The sequence below is a fragment of the Osmerus mordax genome, chromosome 1 (assembly GCF_038355195.1).
Source record: "Osmerus mordax isolate fOsmMor3 chromosome 1, fOsmMor3.pri, whole genome shotgun sequence".
NCBI lineage: Eukaryota > Metazoa > Chordata > Actinopteri > Osmeriformes > Osmeridae > Osmerus > Osmerus mordax.
The window spans coordinates 5023956-5051019 of NC_090050.1; the positions used below are offsets into that span (position 1 = coordinate 5023956).

General features: G+C 45.3%; 1 protein-coding gene across 2 annotated transcripts in view; it reads right to left on the reverse strand.

The window, feature by feature from the left end:
* The window catches only part of LOC136944719 (plexin-A1-like), a 162544-nt gene that overhangs the window by 97718 nt on the left and 37762 nt on the right, over positions 1 to 27064 (reverse strand). For both annotated transcript variants that reach the window (XM_067238635.1, XM_067238705.1), the window contains one exon: positions 16320 to 16502. In XM_067238635.1, the coding sequence (XP_067094736.1) occupies positions 16320 to 16502 (183 nt within the window). The remainder of the gene's footprint in view (positions 1 to 16319; positions 16503 to 27064) is intronic.

Consider the following 27064-nt stretch of genomic DNA (forward strand, 5'->3'; position numbering starts at 1 on the left):
GAAGAAGCCTTTCCTCTTTGGAACCCTTTATCCTGTGGTGGACTGGAATCGATAAGCTATTGGCGGAGGCCGGCCTTAAAATCAGTTCAGATAGTAAGAAAAGAGGAAGAGAAAGAGTGAAAGAGGCAGAGACAAGAGATTAACAGAAAGGGAGTGATATAGAGAGGGGGTAGACGGAGAGAGAGCCAGAGAGACTGAGACAGAGGTCAGGAGATGGGGAGAGGCAGAAAGAAAGAGATACAGAGAGAAAGTGAGAGAGAAGAGTCTTGGCAGCAGAGAGCTATGCAAGAACACCCAGGAGATGTGACAGGATTTAACCTCAGGTGGTGTCAGTCATATAAGCTATGCTGGCCAACGTACTTCTTGCACTTCCATCAATATGTTTTATTAAAGAGGTAACGGCTTCACACAGCACCGTTGAGTGAACTTGCATGTGCCTGTGCACGAGTGTGCCTGTGTTTGTGTGCGTGTGTCTTTGTGAGGTGAGTGAGGCAAGTGAGAGAGTTTTTGTGTTGTGAGAGGGGTTGCAGAAAAGTGTGTGCAAAACTGTGTGGAATCTAGTCATCAAGCCTCAGAAGTGGGATTTAAGGAGGATTTTACTCAAGTGAGATATGACTCAAGCGGTCCCAAACTCGCACACACACACACACATAAACACATACGCACACACACCTACAAGCACACGCACACATCCTCAAGCTCAAAGACACAAACACCCCTTTTGACGTAGGGCCAATGCATTAGAGAGATGACGCAACAGGGGAGCCACGGCCCAGAGCAATCAGCATGATTAAGAGTGTTGTTGCTCCTCTCATCCTCATCCCCCCACCACCACCATTTCCCCCACTCCAGCCTTTCAGGTTCCTTATGTGTGTATTCATCGTGTGTCGTTTTGGATGGAGAAACGTGAACATCAATGACTGCATAGCAACATCTTGGGATGGGTGGACCGACAACTCTGATCACAGCGGTTGGAGGTCACTAACCATTAGAAACACCAGCTCTTTTAATCCGGTCTCCAATCGAACACTCGTTAAATCTGGAACTGTCTGGAATCGAGTCAAAGATTACATTCATTAAGGAATGAAATAAAGTCACTTGGGGTGGCGTCCCAATAACGTTAAGTGGGGATTTCTCATTGCCACGCAGTGAAGTACAGTGCATTGCAAGGCTATAGACAGAATATAGGCAATAGAGTGTACTTTGAAAAGGGTTGCTATTGCTGCAGTCCACTCTCGGTATAAGGAACAGGAAGCTATGTTTGAGTATTGACCCTCACCCATCCCATGTTCTGAAAGACAATGATTGTGCGAATGAAGCTGTTATCATGGGAGATTCAGTGCCTAGAATTTACTTCAGAGATTTGCAGTTTCAATGTTTTCATTTGGGATGTCAAATGGGGCAATCCACTGAAGAGTCTCTCACCGTATCTCCAGAAGAGACTAAGAAGTGTAGTTTTCCTTATTTAGTACCTAGTTGGTATTCTTGCTGATTTCAGACAAGTCTGCTTTGAAGAAAACCGAACTGTATGCCATGTACATTACCCTCACTCTAGAATGTGGTCTGGGACTAGCAATTTTGCTCCTACTGCTAAAGTTGTGTGTGTGTGTGTGTGTGTGTGGAGCCCCTAGATTTAATGAGATCCACAGGGAGAGGTGGTCATACAAGTGACAGTTTACCCTGATGTCAATAAGCACCAGTATAAATTAGGTTAGGGGTAGTATAATAATGTGTGTGTATGTGTGTGTGTACTACCAGAATGCACTGAATAATAGTCCACATAAAGCACATAGCATTAGCGTATGGATATGGTGTGAGAATATACAAAGCTGTGCTTTTGGTCACACGCAAACAGTGTGTACATCAGCACATTTGTGTGTGTTTGTCTTTAAGAACAGGAAGGTGGTGGTGGTGGTGGTGGGGGGGGGGGGGGGGGGGTGTCAGGGAGGGGGGTGACAGGGGGGGCCCGCCCTAACATGCGGTCCTTGAGGTGAGTGACTAAATTGCTTGTCAGAGTAATCAGCTGCTGTAGCAAGAGGAGTCAAACCTGACTGCTGTTCCCTGTACAATGTACTGCCTGAGCCAGAGGGATGCACACAGGAGCACGTGCGCTCACACACTCTACAAGCGACAATAACAGCAACAGAGGTAGGAGGGGTTAAAGAAAACAAACACACACAGACATCTATGTGTCAAAAGCAGACACACCACATTACGACTGGGAACAAACCGAGTAAGTCTGCTGTTGCTCCACGCACACACAAAGATCACACGCACACAAACTGTATGCTGCTATACAAGCCCATTTATTCTTCCCTCAATCGTTGTCTGCTTGCGTCTGTACATCGACTACTCAAAACAGCATAGTTTCATAACACTTTTTTCGGAACATATCTATTGCCTATGCACTTACAAGAGATTTCTTTTAGGTTGCAAGTTGCGAACATTTTGTTTGAGAGATGAATGTGTGTGAGAACGTTCCACAACGCAGAGTATAACGCGTCTTCGGCCAACGGTTTAATCAGAAATGCCGACGCTACACGTGATGGATTGCACAGTTCCCCCACCTCTCTTCTCTCCTCTTCGCTGCCCTGGCTACTGTTGCCATGGAAACGCTGGAGCCGACCACTCTGGGGGCCGACGATGACAGGGAGTGAGCCCCTCATAGGCTACTTATTGGAATTGACAGAGGGTATGTGTGTGTGTGTGTGTTCACACTTTACAATTCAAATATACTGTAAGTTGCATAACACAGTTCTGTAAGTATAAGGGCACAAAAAAAGAGAGTATCGGTGCGTCTGTGTTTTCTCTAGGACTTCTCCCCGTCATTTCTCTCAATGCACCACCTATCCTGTTCAGTAAAGTACAGTAGAGCACAGTAGAGTTAAACAGGAAGCAGGAGGATGCCGCCCGCAAAGGTTATCAGTAATCCAATATGCTTCGGAGCCGAGTGACAATGTCCCTCCGGGAGAGCATCCGGCTGTAATTCCTGGTGAGTGAGACATGATTCCAGGCCTCTTTCTTTTCCTGGAGAGATGGAAAGGCTGCCTTACGTTGCTTACTTCCCGACCTCCTTCCTGCTGAGGACAGTGCTGACTAATAAAACCATGACATTGGCTTGGCAGCTAGACCCAAGGTCGAGGGAGAGACGTGATGACCATGTATGCGCACTAGCATGCACACCCAGACACAGAAGAGGCAAACTTCCTCAGGCAAGCGGTAAAACACTACACACCCACAGGCAAGCACGCGCACACAAGCACGCACAACCCAAACTCGCTAAACAGACTAAACAATGAAAAAGGAAAACGAGGCCCCACCCGTGGCCCAGGAGAGACCATCAGCGGTTCCCACACAGAGCCAACAATGGCGGTAACAGTCAACCTTGGGCAAGTGGCAAGAGGGCAAACTGTTCGCTCTAGTGCGGTGACTCTGAGCGATGACCCACCCAAAAAATAACAACAAAAACAACCTCTGAAACTCGGCCTCGGCCGTGCAGAGATAAAATAAAAAAGCAATTATGTTGGACTCGATTCACAAGCAGCTTCAGAGTGGGTCAGTTATATGCATTGTGGTGTTGGAAAACCTTGATGTTATACATGATTGTCTTGGAATTCGTCTAATTATGTCTACTACAACGGGTACATATTGTTGCTTTGGGTGGGGTAGGATAAGTGCATGGGTTTGTGTGTGCGTCTCGATCCGTACAAGCAGTTGTGTGTTTGTGCTTGTTTCGTGTGTGTGTGGCGTCTCCCCGGGGGGTTCGGCTCGCAGCGCTTTAATTAGCCTAATCCACCCCCAGCACATTGAGAGAAAGATGGAGGGATGGGAAGGAGGGAAGGTACTGGGGGGAATACTAGTCTCCTCCTGCCTTCTGCTACTGCTGCTGCTCCCCCATGTTGGCTCCTCCATTCGCCGGCCAAATCCCCCATAACCCTGCTGGGAGGCAGGAAACAGGCTCCAGCATGGCTGGCCTTGCCACTAATGTCGACCCCGGACCCCAGGAGGGGGAGGCGCTGTTGAAAAGGTAGAGGTGGCTAAATGATCCATTTGAAACTGTGGATAGCCGAAGCTTAGTTGACATAGAATGATTTTTGCAGTCGATGATTCGGTTCAGGTTGTGTGTGTGTGTTAAAGTGAAATGCTTATTAGAGGAGAGAGAGAGAATGTGTGTGTGTGTGTGGGTGTGCGCATGCCTTACTCATTGAGTGCAACACAGCGTAAGTAAGCATGCATCATGCATGGTTGGTATATAAATAAATGTGTCTGCCCTAGAATGCAAATGCAATGGTCTGAAGCAATGTTTGTGACTGGATTAGCACAAGGGGAACCAGAGGTAATAACAGAGAGTGTACCCGGTAATTGGCTCGCAAAACACCAAGACTTCCATATGAGAGAGGGAGAAAGAGAAAGGGGGAGTGTGAAAGAGGGAGAGGGTGAGAAACATAGAAAAAGAAAGAGACAGAAAGCAGGAGAGAGAGAGAAATAAGAGGGGAGGAGGCAAAGAGAGATGCACAAACAAACAGTGGGCCTAGGGAATAGATGCAATCAGCCAGTCAGTCAGCTAATGACTACTCCCATGGACAGAAAGAGAAGGAGGAGAACAGAAAAGTGGGGGAAGAGAGGAAGGCATACAGCTTGGAGTGAGCGAGAGGGAGGGAGCAACTATGAGAGAAGCAGGGTTGGGGGGGGGGGGGGGGGGGCTGGCACACATCACCAATGAAAATTGTCTTTAGTCAGAACATTTTAGACAAGGAGAGGGATAAATATTTCACTTTGGAGGGAGACATGACCAACATGACAAACATTGTCACACAGACACACACAGGACCCACTAACACAATGTACAAGAGGAGCCGCCTACTGCAAAATAGAGATGAGGCTGGTCAGGTAGAGAGATAGAGAGAAGGGAGAAAGACAGGTAGAAAAAGAGAGGGGAGGAGGAGGTCCCACAGCCCAAGGCCCCACAACAAGAGGTGCATCCTCTATCATTATTAGGGTTCTATTACAGGAAGATGGCAGGCCTCCAAGGTCAGCTTCCACCAATAATGAGGCCAGGAGCTTTGTGCACAGCTAATGCTAACGCTAGCTGCCTTTGCTTATTTGTGTTACAAAACTGGCTGTCATTGCTCAGTGATGAAACTTTTTTTTTTTTGCCTTGACCCTGTTAGGAGCAAATGTCTTAGGTAAGCAGGGTGATGGCTAGGGCTGCCCTTTGAGGCAAGTATTCCTTTAACTGTTGTGCTAATAGTGTTCGCTTTTGAGGCTGCAGACCAGCATTTGGCCTGTGCTCCCCGCCCCCCAACAATAACACTAACTCTTATGCTAACAAGATTAGCCCCAGGTTCTGAGAACAGTGCAGGACACTGCTAGCAGACAGACCAGGCTAGCAGGCAGTTAGTCAGGCATGCCAGATAGCCAGCCAAAACCAGGCTTTGGGATAAGACTTTCTTCTTTAAGGGAGAGGAAGATAGAAAAGGAGAAAGCATGGGACCAGAGAAAATGTGTGTGTGTGTAAGTGGCGAGTCCCTTCTTGTCAGTGTGTGTGTGTGTGACACAGTACTGTCTTTGTGTTGATGCGTGTAAGGAGAAGATCACAAGACCCATGTGAACACTTTTGACCGAAGACGCTCCCCAAGCATATGACAACCATGTGACGGTTCTCCTGAACTTGACACACAAACACACACACAGAGTGGGACACAGTATAGTAAGAAAAGACAGGACACAATTCTAAACCCTTGACCAAAATGAACTTCTACCTACCTACAGCATAGTTTCTTATTTACAACGTCTAAGTGCCCTGGCATGAGCGTGTGTGCGTGCAGTAAGCGTCTGTGAGTTAATCATCTTAAAACTTGCTTAAGAGGAGGAACTAATCAAAAAGAATCTATTAGGAAATCTATTAACCCACCGATCGTTAATCCAATAAACCCAATTCCAAAGATTATCACTGGAACCAATCATTTTCTAATGTCTGCAAAAGTATCATCATCATGCTTTACAGTAGATTAGCAAATACAAACTGAATACATATATTTTAATATAACAACCACAGTTCAACATTCATTTAGACTAATAATGTTAATCTAATGATGATTTAGGATATTGTGTTGAACAGCTGGATTGACGGCTAGGATGTTAATGTAATCATGTTAGTTTAGATAGTGTTTGTGTGTTTGTGTGTGCTCGCGCGCACACCTGTTATAAGCAGATCGCAGCAATAGTCACCATCATTAAGGGATGAGCAGAAGTGTACCCGGTGTTGATGAGTGTGCCCTGGCACTCTGACAGACTCTAGGTGTGTCCTTAGCTGCTCCAGTTGGCAGACAAGAAGTCAAGGTATGCCAGGTCAGAAAAGTCACCTTCTGTACCCACTACATACATCCCTTGGCGGTTTAATACACTACCATGCCAACTCTGTGCCTGTCTGCTGTGCCAATGATGGAGTAAGGAAAGCTAATAAAACAATATTATTCCACAATAACAGCCAAGTTTAAACTGGCCAACTTTTAGGTTTCAGTCGATGCTAGCCAAGGCCAAACACCACAAGATCCCAAACCTGAAGGAAACAGACTTGGTAACTTATTGAATATTGGCGATGAGATCCTGTGACAAATCTGAATCTTTTCAGCTTGACATCAACAACAATGCTACTCAGATCATGTTGCCCCACCCGTGGACTGAAGAGAGAAATAATTCTGGAAGTCATGTCTCGGGCCCATGCGTCTCTGTCCTCTTTTTTATGCTACCAAGCAAACTCTATTCATTATTCATCAGTCTTCCATCCTTCTCTTTCTCCTACCCTTCAATTTGCTCTATTAACCTCTTTGCGGTGTCATGGTTGCAAATGAGCTGTACTCCTAGCAGCCAGGTACATGGAGTTACACCAGAGGAGTGACACCATTAAACAGAGAGAGAGAGAGGTGTGGGGGAGGAAAGGTGGTAAGGGAAATGAGGAAAGAAAGGGATGTTGTGGCAACGGACAAAAATCTGGATTCAGTGATTTCCCCACGCTGTAGATTGCTACAAACCAGTACATGGGCAAACTAAAGGCTGGTTCTAATAGCTGGTGAGTGCTAGCGAGGCTATTAGATAGAAGCCATCATGTCTGGTGTACAGGACTAAGGCTAGCGTTACGGCCAGCACGAAGTCTGGAACTGAAAAAGTGATGGGGCAGGATAGCTGCTAGTTGCCGAATAGCTGATTACAATGCTGGTACCATGACAACGGCTTGGTCTAATGACTGGGGTGTTAAGGTTGGGGCTATCTATGATATATGGGGTCTTTTAGGACTGAGACAGGATGTGGTGAGACATGGGATGTGAGAGAGTGTGTGCGTGTGTGTGTGTGTGTGTGTGCGTGTGTGTGTGTGTGTGTGCATGCGTGTGTGTGTGTGTGTGTGTGTGCGTGTGTGCAAGAATGTGTGTAAGAATGTGTGTCAGCCAACCTTATCCTTAATGAGACTAAATGATCACAGGAGAATGGAGGGCATTGCATCTCATTTCTACACCAACACACGAGAGCAGGCCCTGCCTATTATCTAACGAGGGATACCTTTGATCGGAGAGAAGCAGAGAAAGAAAAAAGAGAATGAGAGAACACAGGATACCAAAAGATGACGAGATAGAGGGAGTAAGGGGGAAGGAAAGAGAAAGAGAGAAGAGGGGGAGGGCTAAAGTGAGAGTTTGAGGGCAAAAAAGAGGGAGAGAGAGAGAGACACATGAGAGGAGGGAGAGTGAAAAGTGTGACTTATTTAAAAGAATGCTGGTGCCAGAGGCTCAGGGAATGGAAGCCAGAGGAGCCATAGAACAAGGATAACCCTTCTACTTCTCTTAACGAGTCTTATACCATGGTCTGGGTGAATACTCGATTCTGATTGGCTGCAGGGGTGTACATTAAGTAAGGGATAGCAACATCCGCTGCGCGTCAGACGGTTCACGCCTCCGCATCGTCCATTATCAGGTGATATTGTACACCTCGTCGGGTATTATCCCTTACATATTCAGTTCGAAAGCAGGCAATCAGAAATGCCCCTCAATGGTGTTGTGTAATGCCGTGACACTCACATACATGTGCGTGCACAACACAGATGCATCCTCTCCTCTGAAAATTCACACAACCCTGGGTGTGAAAGCATGCGTGTGATTGTGTGTGTGTGTATCAATGCTCCTTACTGTGTGAAGTTCAGGTGAAGAAACACTAGAGGACATGGCAACATATTGAAACACTGTAGCATTGTTGGGTTGGGTTCATTTGAGCTCATTAAAAGATGCATGCTTCAGTGACACTCTTTCCCACACATTCAGAAACTAACCCTTTCCATTCAACACACACACACAGGCAAACACACATGGGAGAGAAACACAGCACGCTCAAACGATTCAAGCATTGGTTGGTAAGATAAACCATCCATGCTTCGTGCCATCAGTGTCGGTGACTTGCAAGTCACGCGCAAACCATCTTCAATGCCACTGTGAGTATGAGCTGTAAAATGTACATTTCACTTAAATGGATCCAAAATGACTTGAATCATCAGGTTCAAATGAGTTTGCATGCTTATACAGTACATATATTGTGGGATCGGCTCTTGGACTAGGATCAATCAAGATCTCTGGAGACAGTGTGCGAAATACGGGGGGGTCCTGGGGGGCTCAACCCTCCCAATTAACCCATGAGCCCCCCTGAAAGCCTCAAAAGCAAAATTTGAATGGGGTCTCGATTTTTTTAAATTATAAATAAATAAATATTGTCACTAATGGTCACTAAAATGTTTTTAAGCTCACCATGTCCAGTATTCATAAATCAAAACATTTATTCACAATTCTTTTTGCCAAGCGGAGCCAGCCAGTCCTGTGCGCCAAACAGAAATGTTGAGAAGTCAATGGCTAGCAAGTGAAAGCTAACCAGAGTGTATCATTCATACACTTTGGGTTCACATCCAAAAAGGTGGCACTCAGAGATGAAGAGGCACCGAATGACAATGCTGTTGCAGCTAGCACAGTCGGCCCACTCACTACCAGAACAGAGGATCCTCTCCCACCCAGTGATTCCACAGAAGAAACGAGGCCGAGTGCTCCGAAGACGCAGCAGGTGCTGAGGTAACGTTAGCTGCTACTGCTGCTAGCACAAGTGACTTGCCGGCAGGTTGGTCAACGATGCAGGTGGGCGCATGGAAAGACCGCAACTGTCTCCGATAGGCTATACCTGGCATTTATTCAGTTAATTGCTCTTGTAAGTGTGCCAGATTGGTGCCAATCATTGTCATGTCTGCATTGTAATGCACAACTTTGCCTCCTTGTTATGAAACAACGTGCATTCAAACAACTTTAGCCAATGCAACCTCTTATGTCAGTGTTGCTTTACGAATACTAGCCTACCATATAGAATAATAGTAGAATACTAGAATAATAGCATATCGGATTATCAGCGTGTGTTGTCATGTAGGCTATAGACTGATTGTCTTGGCTTGCATCCATGAAATAGTTACTGTAATGTTATACCTACTGCCAGTAGCGGACTGACCATCGGTAGCGCCATGTTTATTTTACATAAAGCTCCAAAAACAATTTTTCGCTCAAATCAGCCAAAACACTTTGCTCGCATTAACTGTAGAACTCCCTACTAGCATCACATCAAACCCAGAATGTGCATGCATTAGCAGGGCACTTTGGTGGCGTACACGGGGCCGGTTCTGGTGGGCCGGTCTGGATCAAAGTCCAAGGCCTATTTTTACTTCCAGTCCGTCCCTGCCTACTGCATATTGAGCAAATTTAGATCGGTATTGCGCAACAATCGAGAGATGGGGAGCCCCCCGAATATTGACGGGTATTTCGCACACTGTCTGGAGATAAATACTCAATTATACAACAGCCCCATCCAACACTTTTCCTGGAGAGCCACCTGTAGTCCTATAAGTTTTTCGTTCCGACTAAGTTAGCACAGCTGATTCTTATAATGAGCAGAAAGACAAGCTGAATCGGGTTAGTCACAAATGGGGTTGGAGGGAAAGTCTACAGGACCATTAATTTCTAGGAACAGAATTGGTCAGCCCTGTTCTACAACATTGTTCTCTTTGCTGTGATTGAGGTTTGAGTAAAGACGCTTGGTTATGCTTTACTCTCCCCCCCCCCCATCTTTCTGTGCACTAATGACTGGAGGATCAACCAAACCCCTACCCCCCAGACACACTCCTCCCAGCACAAGGCCACCCTCTGTGCTCTGCGACAACTCGTGCCTTGCCTCTCACTGCCCAAAGGCATGAAGGCGTGTTCTGTACCCACTTGTATATACAAACAGAAATAGTTGTGCACTTGGAGAGATAAAGATACAGAAAGGCTAGTCAAACTATTTTTTTTACTTTATAAAGCATACTTGTCTCTTTGGCAGAAGGGGGAAGGAGGGATAGAGAGGAAGACAGAGAGGGACAGAAAGGGAAACGAAAAGAGATAGTAAGAGAGGAAATAGAAGGTAAGTGGGCATAGGGAAAGACAGAGGGGAGACTAGGGGTGTGTGTGTGTGTGTGTTTGTTGTTAGTCCTACAAGGTCTAGTCTAGGGCTCCATCTGTTTTCCAGGCTGTCCAGCAACAGGCCCTTCTCTCCCCTCTGAATGGAAACAGACTGGCCGGGCACTCGGACCACTGGAGCGGTCTACCCCACACAGTTCTGTGTTTTTAAAAGCAAATAACTATGAATAAATGCTACACGCCTATCAGTCAATGACTAAATATAATTCATGATTAGTTTGTGGTGTAGAAGTTACTAAGACTAAACAAACATGTTTTAGGAGCCATTACATCAGTCACTGTGGTCAAAATGACTGCAAAGACGCCAAGACCATATCAGTGCTTGATACCATATAAAATCAATCAAAAAATATTTCTGCCTATGTCTATATTTTGTTGAATCTGGATTTATTGTTTATATATTTCATTCTTTAGTGTTAAAAATAAATGTGCAATTATATTTTGCGGTGTAGAAGACCGCTGTGGCACTTGAAGGGGGTATTTGATTGTTTGATCATCCTCTTACCTTTCTTATTTTCTCTCTCCCTCTTTCAATATCCACCCTTACCGTTACTGACTCAGCTTGGGCCTTTTACAGATCCTTTTTTCTACTCCCCATTTTCCCCATCTTTTTTATCCATCTGTTTAAAACTCCATGATTTCCCCAAAAGCTTCCTGGATCGCTCCCTCTCTGCTCAATACCCCCTCCCCTCACCTCTTTCTCCCTAAATGAGGGGGAGAGTAAAAGAAAAAAGGAGAGAAAGAAACAGAATGAGAGATAGAGTGTGACAGAGAGACAGGGAGAGAGAGAGAGGCAGAGAGAGAGTGAGGCAGACAGAGAAAGAGTGTGAGTGAGGCAGAGAGAGAGTGTGAGTGAGGCAGAGAGAGAGAGAGAGAGAGAGAGAGAGAGAGAGAGAGAGAGAGAGAGAGAGAGTGTGAGTGAGGCAGAGAGAGAGAGAGTGTGTGTGTGTGTGAGTGAGGCAGAGAGAGAGAGAGTGAGGCAGAGAGAGAGTGTGAGTGAGGCAGAGAGAGAGAGAGAGAGTGTGAGTGAGGCAGAGAGAGAGAGAGAGAGAGAGTGTGAGTGAGGCAGAGAGAGAGAGAGAGTGTGAGTGAGGCAGAGAGAGAGAGAGAGAGAGAGTGTGAGTGAGGCAGAGAGAGAGTGTGAGTGAGGCAGAGAGAGAGAGAGAGAGTGTGAGTGAGGCAGAGAGAGAGAGAGAGAGAGAGAGACTGAGACTGAGACTGTGGGAGGGGTTAAGGGCTTAGTCACGGGGCACGGTCTGTCCCATCATTATCATGCCTGTGGCGAACGGGTAGGGGGCTGCTGTCAGTCTGCCAAATCTCACACACACCTCCTTTCACTCATCTCTCTTACCCACAACACACTTGAAACACCAGCATTAATGTGCTCGTAGAAGAACCATGTAAGTCAATGACCATCTGACAAACTCTCCTCATGGATACATAACTTGTCCCATTGGAATATCAAAACACTTGTGTTGTCTACTGCATGGCCAGCACACACACACACACACTAATTAACACCTATCAATTCACTCCTTTCCACACCCCTCCCCCCACTCCACTCCCACCGCGCACACGTACACACAGACACCCATGCACCCACCAACCATGTATCTACCAACTCACCAACACACATCAATTATTATAGATTAACCCTTAAGGGAGTGGGATACGACACCAATCAAGGATTGAAAATCAAGCTTGTGACGTTTGTCATAAATGCCCAGAGTGGTCAAATGTCACAGAAGACTGAGTGTTTTTGCACAGTTAAAGTAATAGTTATGATGAGAATTAAGCCCTAAAAATGTTGCGGCTAACACAGTTGGTACATATTCACAAACTGACCACTGTGTCAAGTACACATGACGTTGTACATTTATTTAAAGAGACATTATTCCACTGAAACTGTCCAAATCTCTTTGGCCACTTTTTAATTGATAATATATAAATCTATATATTATATATATATTTTTTTTTTTAATTGTAAGTAGCACCCTTAGCAAGGCATTGGGCCACAATGGGCACAGAATAGGAAAGGACCTTCCTTCTGGAACGTGTGGCCGGGGACCAGATGGCAGAGTTCTACCCCCACAGGTGAACACAGCTGAAGAATGCTAGCGCTAAAGATGCTAGTCTAGATGGCAGGGGAGGGGGCTACCTGATAATGATGCCAGATTGGGGGGGGGGGGGGGGGGGGAGAGAGATAGAGAGTTCTATAATCAAGATGTGCCCTTGCGTTTTTTCTCATGTGTATGTGCGTGTGTGTGGTTGGGGGGAGGGGTTGTAAAGCTCCATGGATACACATTGTCTGTGCTTAACAGTCCTTTAACAGACTGGAGTGGCCATACTTGGCAGTGCTGTGTGTACGTTTGTGTGTGGGTGTGTACGTGCGTGTCCCATCTGTGTATTATTCTTTTGCAGCCGACCACACAGATGGACAGACTGACCCACACAAATGCAAACACAGACAAACACACGCACCCACACACCAGGTTTGAGCTGAAGCCAGACAGCCAAGCGAAGGGCTTCGTTATGGCAAGTTCAGTAGCTTCCCTCGACCAGAGTGGTCGAGTTGGATCTCAGATCACTTTGTTTGTCCTCTTATCTCACCTTGTCTGTTCTCCCTCTCACAGTCTAATCACATTAAAAATAACCAGAACCCTTTGGAGTCTATTCTACCTAGAGCTCATCCCCCTCTTCCTCCCTCTATCCCTACAGAATTAGAGCGGAGGGAAACGACTATCACCTCACGAGGTGTCTGATCCAAGATGGCCGCTCATCTGGCTCACCACCAGTTCATCTCCCCCTCTCTACATCTATTTCATTGTTTCTCTCTCTGCATCCCTTGCTACTCCCGGAGTCACATGGGAGAGGGGGACTCTTCATAACACAAAGGTGAGACTAAACTGACATTTAACTGCCTTGCCGCTGAAAGAAAAAGGCTGTTTGCGGGAACACAAACACACACGTGCATACACACAACTCCCTAATGCCCATATAACCTGCCATACTGTCTATCCTCCTTCACTACAGCACATTGCAGGAACTGACATTTCCATTCCCCTACCTCATAAAGCCACACTTGAGAGAAAGATGCACACACACAGTTCCAGGGGACATGCCAAAGCCTGTCCTCCAATTCACATCCCCACCAAGCAGTGCTTCCTCCCCATCACATCATACTAAACCACTTTGTTCATCTCCCCTACCTCTCTTTTTCACTCCATCCCTCGTCTTTCCCTCCATGTCTCCTTTCCATCTTTCTGGGCCCCTTCTTTCAAAGGAACACAACCGTTTCCATAAGAGTGTTAGAGGAACATGGCGTGTATTGCATATGGCGTATGAGAGGTTCATATGTCTCACATTTGGCGGGGCCTGCGATATAAATAGAAGCCCAAGCAATTTTCACGTTCAAAGCGGTTTCCGCATGTTTGTGCTTTGCTCTTGTGCAGGATAAGAAAGCAGCTGACAGTCGTCACAATGATTCTTCTCATCGTGGCACAGCTTTTCTTATACTAACCCGTGCGAACATGCATACAAAGACAGGCACACAAACACTCAGACGCAAACACCTTGGACAAGGAACAAATAACCCACAAAGTATGGTCGTTACTTGTATATTACCAGAATGTATGAAAACCTGACATTTGACCAATGTACAAGTCTGAAATGTATGCAAAATTGCATAGTGTTGTCATGTAGATAACATACGCACACCATTGTATGAATGCATACACAGACAAAAGTATACAGTAGCTAGCACAACCTGACAGACACACATTTACACTGCCATTATATATTCATAACGACAAATCAATGACAGGCCTTGAGTGTAACAGAGGGAAACTGAGTGAATGACAATGAGCTGAGAGCCAAGTCATCCATAGGGAAGAGCTTCACCTTTTATTATCGCAAACACACACACACGTCCATGCACCCACGCACAAACACACTCAGACGTGTGATGAATTGGCAATGAATAACCTCTATATGAATAGCCATGTAACTGGCCACTAAAGAGGCTACATACATCGTATTTGGACCTAATTTGACACACACACACACGGACACACATACATACTTGCACACATACAGGTAGGCATAAACACACACGCACCAAAACGTACAATGGTGTACTGTAGACAATGCCCAGCAACCTACCAATCAGCCTTCAGCCCAAGTCGTAACAACAATAAAAATGGCGCACCACCTACACCAACCGGACCACACCAACAACACAAAAACTGGTAATTAAAACCCATAGAATGCTTTCAATCCAATGACCGCCTTTGCCTTCAATCCTAGACACAGGATTTAAGAGCTGGGCTGTAGAGGCTGGCGACAGGCCTGCGTAGCTGTCCGGGCGACAGGCCTGCGTGGCTGTCCGGGCGACAGGCCTGCGTGGCTGTCCGGGCAGTTTTAAAGGCTCTATGCTCCCTAGCCAGGTGATTTACAGGAGCCCCTTTGTGCTGCCTCCGCTGAGAACCATAACCAGTGACCTGCTTCAATCAGGGCAGGAACTGGGACTCAAGGCTGCGCAGCCATGTAGGGGGGTGAGGAGTCGTGGAATGAGGGAGGGTGAGCAGGAGGGAGGGGGAGAGGATGGGCAGAAGGGAGGGGGAGAGAGAAATGTTGATGCGTAGATGGTACAGAGAATGACAAGGAAGGAAAAGGGGAAAAGGAGCAAAAGGCAAAACGACAGGAAAAGAGATAGGACCAATTGGAGGGTAAAGGAAGAGTATGGGAAGAGAGAGATGGCGTAGAGTGTGGTCGAGGAACGAGAAAGATTAGTCAAAAAATAGCAGGGAGAGGGTTTAGAGGGTCTATAGTACATCAATCTCAACACGCTTTCTTTTCCTATCCTCCTTTCAATCTCCCACTCCATCTACACCTCTATCAGTTTAATTTGCCACTTCGGGGTGTATACATAAAACATTATTGCCTGAGTAAATGCACCACCTGTCGTCTGAGTAACCATATAAACCTTCAATAGGAGCTTTTTTGACGGACGACTTGCGTCCTTCATTCCACAGTAACAAGAAGTGGCTCGGTAAGTAGACGTGAGGCAGCTGCATCATTTTATTTACAGAACCGGAAACCAGACCCAGTGACTTGCAACTGCATTCTTAAAAATAAGGTCAAGGCGGAGACTTCACACACTAAAGCAAGGTTTGTGTTTTGCGTGTGATATCCCCTGCACTCAATGCCAATATATAACATTGAGACGTTGTCTGGATGAAATGGATACAAAACATTGTTGTTTTCCACTGATTGTCAGAACCTGTCAATTATTCAGCAGGGACTGCACAAAAATCGTGAGGACGGCTCTCTCACATGGAAGCCAATACATTGCAAGCGCTCCAAAATTGCGGGGGACTTGCCCCCCTATAAAGCATCAAGGGAAAACCAAGCCAGGCTCCAAAATAATCCTCTGGAAAGTACATTTACATTTACATTTAGTCATTTAGCAGACGCTCTTATCCAGAGCGACTTACAGTAAGTACAGGGACATTCCCCCGAGGCAAGTAGGGTGAAGTGCCTTGCCCAAGGACACAATGTCAGTTGGCATGACCGGGAATCGAACTGGCAACCTTCAGATTACTAGCCCGACTCCCTCACCGCTCAGCCATTTGACTCCCTGAAAGTAGCAACACTTGAAGCACAAACTGGATGTAATCCCGTGAAAACAAGCACAATTCCCCTAACATTACAAAGGCAACTCAACGGCTTAGCAAGAGACTGATGGAAAAGCAAGAAAGTGAAAAAAACTTTTATGGAAAAAATCGCCCTTACCTTCTTCATTTTGCCATTGCGTGTGCCAACAAAGGCCACAGTGTTGCCACGGTAATTGTAAGCAGCCACTGAGGTCATGCCATCGTCCTTATCGATGAAGAGTGGGGTACCCTCGATGGTGCTGGTCCCGCCAAGCGGTTGGTTGAAGTCCTGGCCACAGAAGTTGTCATCAATTTGGAGCGGCTGATAAAAAGAAAAAAATAATTGTTAGCAAAATCGAAACGAATCTTTCTGTTAATTACACCTTCATGATTTTGTCACCAAACAACGACCATGGTTAAAAATGTAGGCTATACAACCAATATGTTACACTGAATGTAGCTTGTGCTCTAAACATAAGAATGTAGATTAACATAAAGTGAATGTTGCAAATGTATGTGTCTATTTGTGCCTGAAGTGAGGTATAGTATGATTGGGGTGTGAAGAGAACTGTGCTTATACATAAAATACCAGTTATGTAGAACATATTTTTTTTTCATGTTTGTTATTCCTGTTAAATGTCTACCTGATACAGCTTTTAAACTACAAACTGATTCACTCCTCAAGTCCCTTTGATTAGGCCAGTGAGGTGGCCATAGTACAAAAGTCGGACAAAACGCAAATTCCACCACAGGGCTCTAGTCTGACGTGTTAAGATTTGACATAATCCACTCAGTTCTGGACCGGATTCGACAATAAGATGCAAGTTTGTTTAACAAAGGCACCCCACGACACATTCCACAATGCCATTAGGGTTGTCAGGGGTGAATTGCTAACTGAATGTCGCATTACGCATTCAGGATGAAGGTCAGAGGTTGCTGACCGAATGCGTACGGAACACGGCCATTTTGAGAGGCGTGAGTCACCCGTATGTGTGAGTACGTGTGTGTGTGTGTCCCAGACACCAAGAGGTTGTCGGTTTGAGTGCTAAGGCGGAATGTCAGGGATTGGATTGGTGTAAATTTGAGGACACGCAAGCGAGGGAGCAACACACACACAGGGAGTGTGTAAATGGCAGTGTAATCCAGTCTTATCACTACATCATCTGATTGATCCAAAGAGAAGAGATAACTCATCCTTCCTCTCTCCATCGCTCGCTCTCTTTCTCACTCCTTTCTTTTCCTCTCCATCTGCCTAAATTGCCTGCAGCATGGTACAAGTCGATATTCCTTTATTTTCTCTTTTCGACTCTACCTCTGTCTCTCTCTCCTTCCATTATCCAACACTACAGTAACTGGACAGCCATCAATATGCACCACCTCTCTCTATCCCTCCCCCCAACAGTCCCTCTTTTCCCTCGCTTCCCCCCTACCTCTTTTACTCTCCGTTATTCTTTCCCTCTTAATCTATCCAAAGGGTCTCTACCACACAGCAGGAAGAAGAAAAGGAAGGGAAGAAAAGAGGAAGAGAGAGCCAGCTGAGTATCAATTCAGATAACAAAGCCCCCTTTCCCCCTGCGGCTGGTTGAGAGCGACTGTCAACCATGCACCGAAGAGTGGGGGAGAATCTGTTTTGAATGGAAAGTTCCATAATTTACTGTGGTGGGCATTTAGGAGAAAAGTTGGGAACTGTAAAGGCATGTTAGTTAATTAAGGGAAACATCACCTGAAACAAGTATCTTCTGTATTCACTTATGGCCCTATGGTCCTTTCAGACCAAAACAAAGCCAAGAACGCATAGATTCACTCAAAGAGACACACTGAGCTAGCCATAAATGTGATGACTGGGATCGAGGCCTTAGCACACACCAAAATACTCAAGAGAGAACACACAAACATGTCATCTTTTCACATTACATCCAGCGATTCCCAAAGCATATAGAAACCAAACCGTACCTATCCACTCTGACAATAGGAGACAGCACTTCATAGTCATGGGGAGAGACAGAGAATACATTCATCTCAATTTGACCGACTAACAACCCTCGCACAGTCCCATGACAACTAGGGCCTGATGGACCAGGAAGGTTATCAGGTTAATCAATCTCCTCGTCTGAAGTGAAGGGCTAGGACATGGTTAGACAGGGTACAGTACAAGGGGCTGGAAAGTGCCCGAGGTCGCTTTCACAGCTAGCTTGTTTGGTACATTTGAATGGAAACCCTAGAGTGCTTCTCACCACTCTACTGTTTCACTTTGGTTGTTGGATATGGTTGGAACACTTTGCACCTGGGGGTGTACACCAAACAACCACACAGTGGGTTTGGTTCATATATGAGTGGTCCCTGATTGATTCCAAGTTAGAACTTAACTCAAATGACAGTAAGTGACCTGAACAGCTGTTCATTGTGGGTTTAAAATTCCATGGTCTCATCAACTTTGTGTAAAGAGGAGCTACCTAGCATGAGTAGCAAAGGACTAATGTGGAGTACCAGTAAAATTACATAGTTCGTCAAAACAGTTAAGCAGCAAGCAAACAGACAAGTAGATGAGAACACAACCTAAAAGGGTAAAGAGAGATACAGTTCTCAGAGGACATTTTTACAAGTCTGAGTCTAAGTTCCATTTGCTAAGTAAGAGATGCCAGATTCTGTTTGTGTGAGTGAAGGAAGATGTCAGCTGATACTTGAGGTCAGATGAATAATGTGTGCCCTATATATATCAAGAATGTGTGTAACACACACACCAACCTCCACACAATGGCTGGCTCTTGAGGTAAATTGACAAAAGTGGACACACACACACCTACACAAATCTGCGCACACGCAGATATCTACACATACTTGGCTCCTAAAGTAAACCTCTAGGAATATGGTCCCTAGTTGCTGAAGTGAAAAGTACACGGTTGGCTTTCAGCCAAGACTCTGTGGTTTCCACAAGGTAGGCCTTCAATTTGGCACTTCAGGGAAACAACGTATACACTACGGTCATTCATTGACAGAAAACATGTCAGATCACCTCCACAGAACCACGTGGCCAATACAGTCGCTGGCATTCACAGCTGCTCATTAGGCCCTGCACTCTGACATGCACTCGCCATTACATCATGTTTATTGGCGTGTCAGAAAAACATGTACGACCGCATTATCCCAACCTTAGACAAATATAAAATTAATAGATTGTCAAAGGCATGGAGTCACACTGGACAGTGAAGTACCTTATAGGAGCCATGTGGTTCAGGAAAATGGCTTTGTATTATGTCAATATGACAGAGGGAAAAACATGAAGGTTACCTATTCAAAACATGTTTACGGAAATTACACACAGTCCAGAATCAATACTCCCTTTGAGTAAAGCATATGCATAGACAGAGAGCATGATAGCAAGAATAGTGTTTGTGCATACATGCTCTCACATATGTATATTGCAGTGGTGAACCCCCCCCCCCCCCCCGACATATACAAAACATGACCCCCTAACCTAGAGAGAGAGAGACAGAGAGAGAGAAAATAAAGGGGAAGACAGTGGGGAACTACAATGGATACCTACATGAATGTGTGTGTCATATAAATTGCCACCCTGTTCTGTCCTGCATCTGCTCCCCCTCGACCCTCACTCCTGTCTGTTCATTGACTGTCTGGAGGCCTCAGCTTGCCCTCATCTCACACACACACAGCCTTGAGCATGGGGCAGAGGCGAGGAAGTAAACAAACGCTGCCACATTCCACACATGCCCAGAAAAGACTGGCATTTCATCGCACACACATTTTGACATGTTTGCATGATACATTTCGCAATACCTTACTTTCCTTAACTGTGAATCTATATTATACTGTTCTCAATCTTGTGTGGGTTCATGCAAATGTGTGTATGTGGTTGTGTGTGTGTTTAGGCAGGTGTCGGATACCTGTTTTCCAGCCTGTCTGCTTGACTCTAAATATAGCAGCAGCTCTCGCACACTCATAAATTACCCAGAAATCCCAGCAAGGCTCCAACACCAATCACTTCAGTCTCTTAAATAGGCTCCAGGCAACCCAAGAAACTGTGTGGGTGTTTGAGTGTGTGTTTCACAGTATACAGAGCAGTCGATGAGTATGGACAGAGACACTGATGTTTTGGTTCTGCAATCTAGCACACTGGATTGACAAAAAAGTAAAAGTACAGACTGACAGCATTCATTTGAGAGTATTCATCTATGAATCATGAAATGTAGTAATTAAGGCCCTTTTAATACACAGCCCACATTTTAGAAGACCTAAAGTTGGACAATCTGTGACCCATCAAATTGTAGCATCACCCAACTACTGATATATTCTTGGATGTCACCATTTGTGTCTGAAACTACTAATGTTCTGCCTTTAAAAGGTACTGTAAAGCAAATTCCATGATTTGCTTCTCAGTACATTATATACGTGTGAAATGAGTTGCTGAAAGCATGTGCAAAGCGCAAAAACTTGTTGCACTGAAATGTGGAGTAAGACCGTTGAAAAGTTTCTCACCCGTTTTCAGCTCAGGTTTTGTATAGGCGGGGCAAAACCCAACCTATGTACGTCACAGCCACCTATCTACGTCAGATCACAGACAGTTGCATTCTGTTACTAAAGCAGTTAAAGCAATGAACACATAAAACACTCAGGGCCTTATGTACGTACATTCGCAAACACAGCGTTATTAGCGCCATGGCCAACCCACAGATTGCGCACGCTTTGATACTTCAGTTTACGTCGTATTTACAAAACCTGCAGGTCATTGGGTAATCAGCGCCTTTCTCCGCCCACTATACTGTACATTGCGAGCATTTAAACACGCAATTGAATGGGCCTCCTTCTCTCTTTCTATCATGGATCAGCCACCAAAGTCAAAACAGCGATGACTGTTTGAAGTGATCCTGATGCCAATATTTGTAATGTAGCGAGGAGTTTAACAACTGCTGGAATGGAATGTGAACACTGAGTCGGAGATTCAATGTAATCTTTGATTTCTTCCAGTAACTGTAATTTTGCATGGCTGCTTACGCCTGGGACACAATGGCTGCGAAGCGCCTGGACGCGCCGCGCAGCGCCACGATCGGCTACGACTGAGCAAAAGCTGTTCACACCAGACGCGCATTTCTCCGCACCGGTCACCAAGCCTTTCAGCTACTCTGAGCTTTCCTTTACGCTGACATGGTACATAAACATGGCATTGGCTATATCCTAGCATTGATCCTTATCTACGTTGTCCTTGTAAAATTGTTGCTGACATACAACAACTCCCTGTGCTTTTCAACTTCGAGAATTCATTTGATGCCGATTTTAGAAATCGACTTGGGGGTTCTCTCTCGGTAGGCTATGTCTGCGTGTGTGTTGTGTGTAACGCGTGACAACTCGTTTCTCTCAAACAAACAAAACAACTACGGGCATGCTAGCTCAACGGATCAATCCGTTTATTTTCATTCGTTTTCATCAGGGTAAGCACATGTAAAGGACGTTCGTTACCAACATTGTGTAATTATAAAGTCTACAACTTTACAAATGTTCACCGTAGTCTACAATTAATGGAGTAAAATCTTAATAACATGTTTTTTATTCAAATATATCAACTAATATGGTGTATTTCATCATCCTGCAGCCGATTTCGCAAGCGTCTCGCGAAAAAATTCGACCAACTGCCAAAACGATCGCTGCAGATCGCAGGCGATCGCAGGCAATCGCGGCGCTTCGCAGCCAGTGTGGTCGGTCCCATTTGATAACATGGGCGCCGAAAGAAAAAAGGAGGCGCTTCCAGGCGCGTCGCAGCAGATCGCAGCCGATCGCAGGCAGTGTGTCCCAGGCGTAATGGTTTCGTGTTCACTCAACTCAAAAAGTGTGATCCTTGTGGCAAAAATCCTTTGGCCTATGTCTTCGTCTTGCTCGGGTTACGGCTGCCATTTCACCACGCCTGCTTTTAACAGGCGGAGAATTTTCACCGCAAAATAGAGGTGCGCTTTCACAGGCGGTTTTTGTACATACCGCGGAATACATAATTAGGCGCACTTTACGCATCCCCTCCCATCTCTTTATGGGAAACTCCCACTTTCCCCTTGACCCTCCCGTGAATGCATATGCATGACACGGAGAAGCGCAATTTGCCATTTTCAGTTCCCACGACAGGCAGTCTGCGCTTTTACCTCAGTGCGGCATGCTTGTACATACCTCGCCATGCTTTTACGCGCAAATTGTGAAACAAATACGCCTGAAGTGGGCGCAAAAGCGTTAGTACATGAGGCCCTTGACGCTCGCGTAGGGCATTGTGGGAAGGCGAGCGGAGCGTTGCAAGTTGGATTTTCTCAACTTTATGTAAATGAGGAGCGTGAAAACGCTAGCGTTGGCCAATCAGATTGTTTTTTTGTTTCTTGTAACGTAGCAACTGTTGGTCATGGTAAACATTTCTAGGTTTTACAATTTCAAGATGGAGAAACTTATCGTATGTGTCTGCACACCCAGTTCTGTTCAGAACAAAGTTACGTAATGTGACGTGCCTCAATTTAAAGATTACATTAAACTAATAATGCATGGTGCAGGGTTGCCGACGTTGTCAGTGTCCCTAGTGTGTTTTTATATTTTTAAATTCAGTCTGGTCACATTACGTGACTGTTCTGTGCCACTGCTAGCTTGCTAGCCCAGCCTACAAACGACTGGTTGAGTGACCGGTGGCGTAACATGTATTTTACTGTAATCTTACCCAAATGTTGTGTAAAAGTGGTATTTTGATCGATATTGTGAGTACATGAACCCAAGTCTGCACGCTTGGTCATGACTACAACAGTGACCTTAGAGAACTACAACTCTGTATTAACTTGTCTAACATGCCCCCCGAGCATGGTGTACTGTGGGAAGGCGAGCGATGCAGAGCGTTAAAAAACGCTGCAGTGTGAACGCACCGTCAGAGATTGCAGGTAGGTCTGTTCTGATATCTGCAGTTGATTTAGCTAGTTGTTGCTGTTGTTGCTAAATTCAATACATTTGAGGGGGCGGAGATTCAGCTCCTTCAGGCGACACCCCCCCCCCCCCCCCCAGTATCAAGCAGAGAAGACTGCTGATTTTCTCACAATTTCAAAGCCTAATTTAACATACTTGTCAGTTTTTTTTTTTTCATTCGAATTTGGATGGGTAGTTAACAACACATTCTTCTGTGGTGTGATGAACTTAAAACTCATTTTCAGTTCTGCTTTACAGCCACTTTAAATGTGTCTACTTGACGATGAACCAGACATCTTTCATTTGGGGTTTACTGCTGCACTGTACATTGTTAGTAAAAAAAGATATACCAACAATCTGTGTGTGTGTGTGTGTGTGTGTGTGTGTGTGTGTGTGTTCGCCCGTATGTGCGTATTTATGAATATCCCATACAAAGAATCCCAGACAGATAGTCACTGGCTCATTGGGTGTGGCCAGAAGGGAACTTCCACTGACCTAGAGTGGAAGCACTGTCACGCATCACTTCCTGCTCACAAGATATCACAAGGTACAGAATGCTTCATGCCATTGGCAGCTCTCCTTGCATGGGAACAGATAGTGGCCATGACAAACACGCACACACATAGCTATAAAGACACTTCTACAAACACAGCTATAAAGACACACAAGTACACACTTACCTATATTTCAGCTATGTATACATATAGGTGTATAGCTGTGTGTAGCAGTGTGTCTTTATGGCTGTGTGTGTGTTACCCACAGCTCCACACGTATGAAATATTAGTACAAGGTTAAATGCAAAACTCCCAGGTGGCCAATGTGAAACGTCCTGCTATTGGCCGACTTGTCATCGTGTTGAGCAGCACTCATTACTCACTCATAGTAACCAAGTGGCAGGTTTTATTGTAACACTCAGTTTGGGAAGATTGTGTCAGTGTGTCCATGTGTACAGTATGACTGTGTCCATGTGTACAGTATGACTAAGTGTCACACACACACACACTAGATAAATACTACACAAAACAAACAAGAACTCCACCAGCTAACACACAAGTGGCCTTTAAATAGTGTTTGGGTTCCTTTACGACCTCTCACTGTAAACAAAGGTGTGCTGTTCCACAGTCCCAATCCTAACATGTCACTTCAAACTTCCGTCCTTCAAATTGCTCTACACTCTACACTCTACACTCTACACTCTACACTCTACACTCTACACTCTACACTCTACACTCTACACTCTACACTCTACACTCTACACTCTACACTCTACACTCTACACTCGTAATGTAGTGAAACAGGGTTGAGACATAACAGGCCCTGGCACCGCTTCAGATACCAGCTTCCCACAGGTGTCAAAACTGTTTAGTGTGTCTCATCCTATAATGGCAATGGTAAACATGGAACATCGGAGTAAAAGGTGTGTGTGTCTGTGGTGGTGGGGAGGGATGTACACACGTCAGCAAGATCAACATAAGAAAAAAAGAACAGTACACAAACCAGGGTGTGGAAAATAATAATGTAGGGAGATCAAATCAAGAATGTCCACCCAACACAAACACGCACACACAATGGAGTTAACGCGTGTGTACACCCACAGGTATGTATACAGTATGTGAAAATACACTTATGTACAAGCTGGCGCTTACACACACACAGCTTCCTTACTGCAGCTTCCTCAGGCTAGATAAATATGAAACAGGCCACTGCACAGTAAATCCATTTCAGAGCACTCTGTGGGAGACAACCAATACAGCTGTAAGCTCTGCACTGCTGTGTGTGTCATAAACAAGTCCTGTATCTACAAAACACACACAGACACAAGCATGCATCCTGGATCTTTGGTTGTGGATAATGATGTATGCAACACACACTCTCGTACTAGCAGGCAGGCAGGCACTTCGACACAGTGGGATCAATACATAATTACACTGACAATTAGTATCATTAGCATGGTGTTGGGGTTAGGGATTTGGGAGCTAAACACTCTTCCGAGAAAAGGATGGAAAGGTCAGACAGAGAGAGAGAGATACAAAGACGGGGGGGACTGTGAGTGGGGAAGAGAGAGTGTAAGGGAGGGCAAGAGATGAGAGGAGAGAGGATGAGAGATTTAGCTTTGGCTGCAGTATTCCAGTCCCCCCAGCTCCCACCCATCGAGACCCCCTTCTAACAGGCATATTGATTGTGGGTCAGATTCACTTGGTAAAGTGATTATGGTTCTCTTTCAATAGGCACAGGCGCACTCACACACACACACACACACACAAAGTAAATGGTATTGTTTAGATCTCTGTCGATTGGGATGAGAGGCAACGATATACAGCTTGTGTGTGTGTGTTTGTTTAAAAATGCAAAAACTCACATCTTCTATTTCTCTCCGACATCAATTCAATACACTATAACACACACGCAACCTGTGTGCCTAGACTGGGCTTCTTCTCCATTCTCATATAGAACCAACTGGGCTCTACAATAAAAGCAACTAAAACACGACCACCGCAAGCCGCAAGGTTAACACAGGGCTAATGCCACAAACTCTCACGCCTTTCCTCAGTGCGAGCAAGTGTGTCTATTTGCTCGACCGCCATCCACCGGCTGACAGCGTGGTCCCAATTAATCTTCTTTAATTACCTCAGCACTTTTACCGACACGTCGTCCCAATTAAGGAAAGAGAAATATCCCTTTGTCGAACAATGATTCTAATTACCTTTATGGCGTTCGCTCAATGTCATTAGCTCAATGTATTTAGCGAGGTCATTAGTTGGCCTTCAATTAGCAGAACTTTGAAAAGCTTGTGGGATTTACATTTTCCTTCATTGCTTAGGATATACTGTATCCCCTCACCCCCATCATTTATCTTTTATAATTGTTCTAGGAAGCCCATTTTCATGCACAGCTACCTGCAAACAATTGCAGATTTTAAAGATTTCATCTTTAAGTCATTGCTTTTTATTTGTGAAACAGTGGCCCCCCTGCCACCTATTCTTGCAGAGTGATGTGACTTGAAATAAGAAGCAGTTGCGAAAAGTCATGACAAATAACGAGGGAAAACTAAATATGCAGAAAGACTTGGTTTTATGGTGCCTGGCTTCATTACAATGGTTCGTGTTTTCTGCGTCTTCTGGTCTATTGTGTTTGGTCTCTGGGGTGGAGGTGGGTGGGGAAGCCTTGGAACAGATACAAATCCTAATCTTCATGCTCCATAGGCTAGGCTAAATGGGAGATTTCCGCTACCACTTTTAGAGAGGGAAATGTGAATATGCAACAAACACACACATGTTTACACATGCCCACCACTGACACACATAGTCACACATACAACATCACACAAACACACTGTCACGCACGCACACACACACACACACACACAAGAATACACAGCAAAGCAAGTGCAAAAACATGTATCCAGGGTGAGTTAGCACCAGCACACAAACACACCATCTGTGATACACCCACAGTCATTCCCAAATCAGACTTTTAAGGCTATATCTGCCATTTTATTTTAATATCCTCCACTTCCTGACTTTGAGTGGTGAGTCCCCTAGGAGGGAGGGTTGTGTCTGCGAATGCAATGGGCTGGCTGAGGGGGTCAGGCGCAGGCGTAGCATTCAAAAGCACATCGCTGTGATAATGCGCTGACATGATGGAAAGGCATGGCAGCGAAGGTGACAGCACAGTACCTGGGTGACTGACACCAATATTATTTGTGTTGAAGCAAGTGTTTAATCATCTCGATCCTTCTCTCCCCTACTTCTCTCACTTGCTGTTTTTTGGCAGACACCAGGAGAGGATTACTGAGGTTATCTTTTTCTAGCTCTCGCTCTCTGTCTGTGTCTCTCACAAGCACAGGATTCTTTCTTCATTCTAACTCTCGTTCTCTGTGGCACATATTCTTCCCTCCATTCACCTACTTTCTAAATCTCCCTCCTTCCCCTTGCTTTCTAGTCACCCACT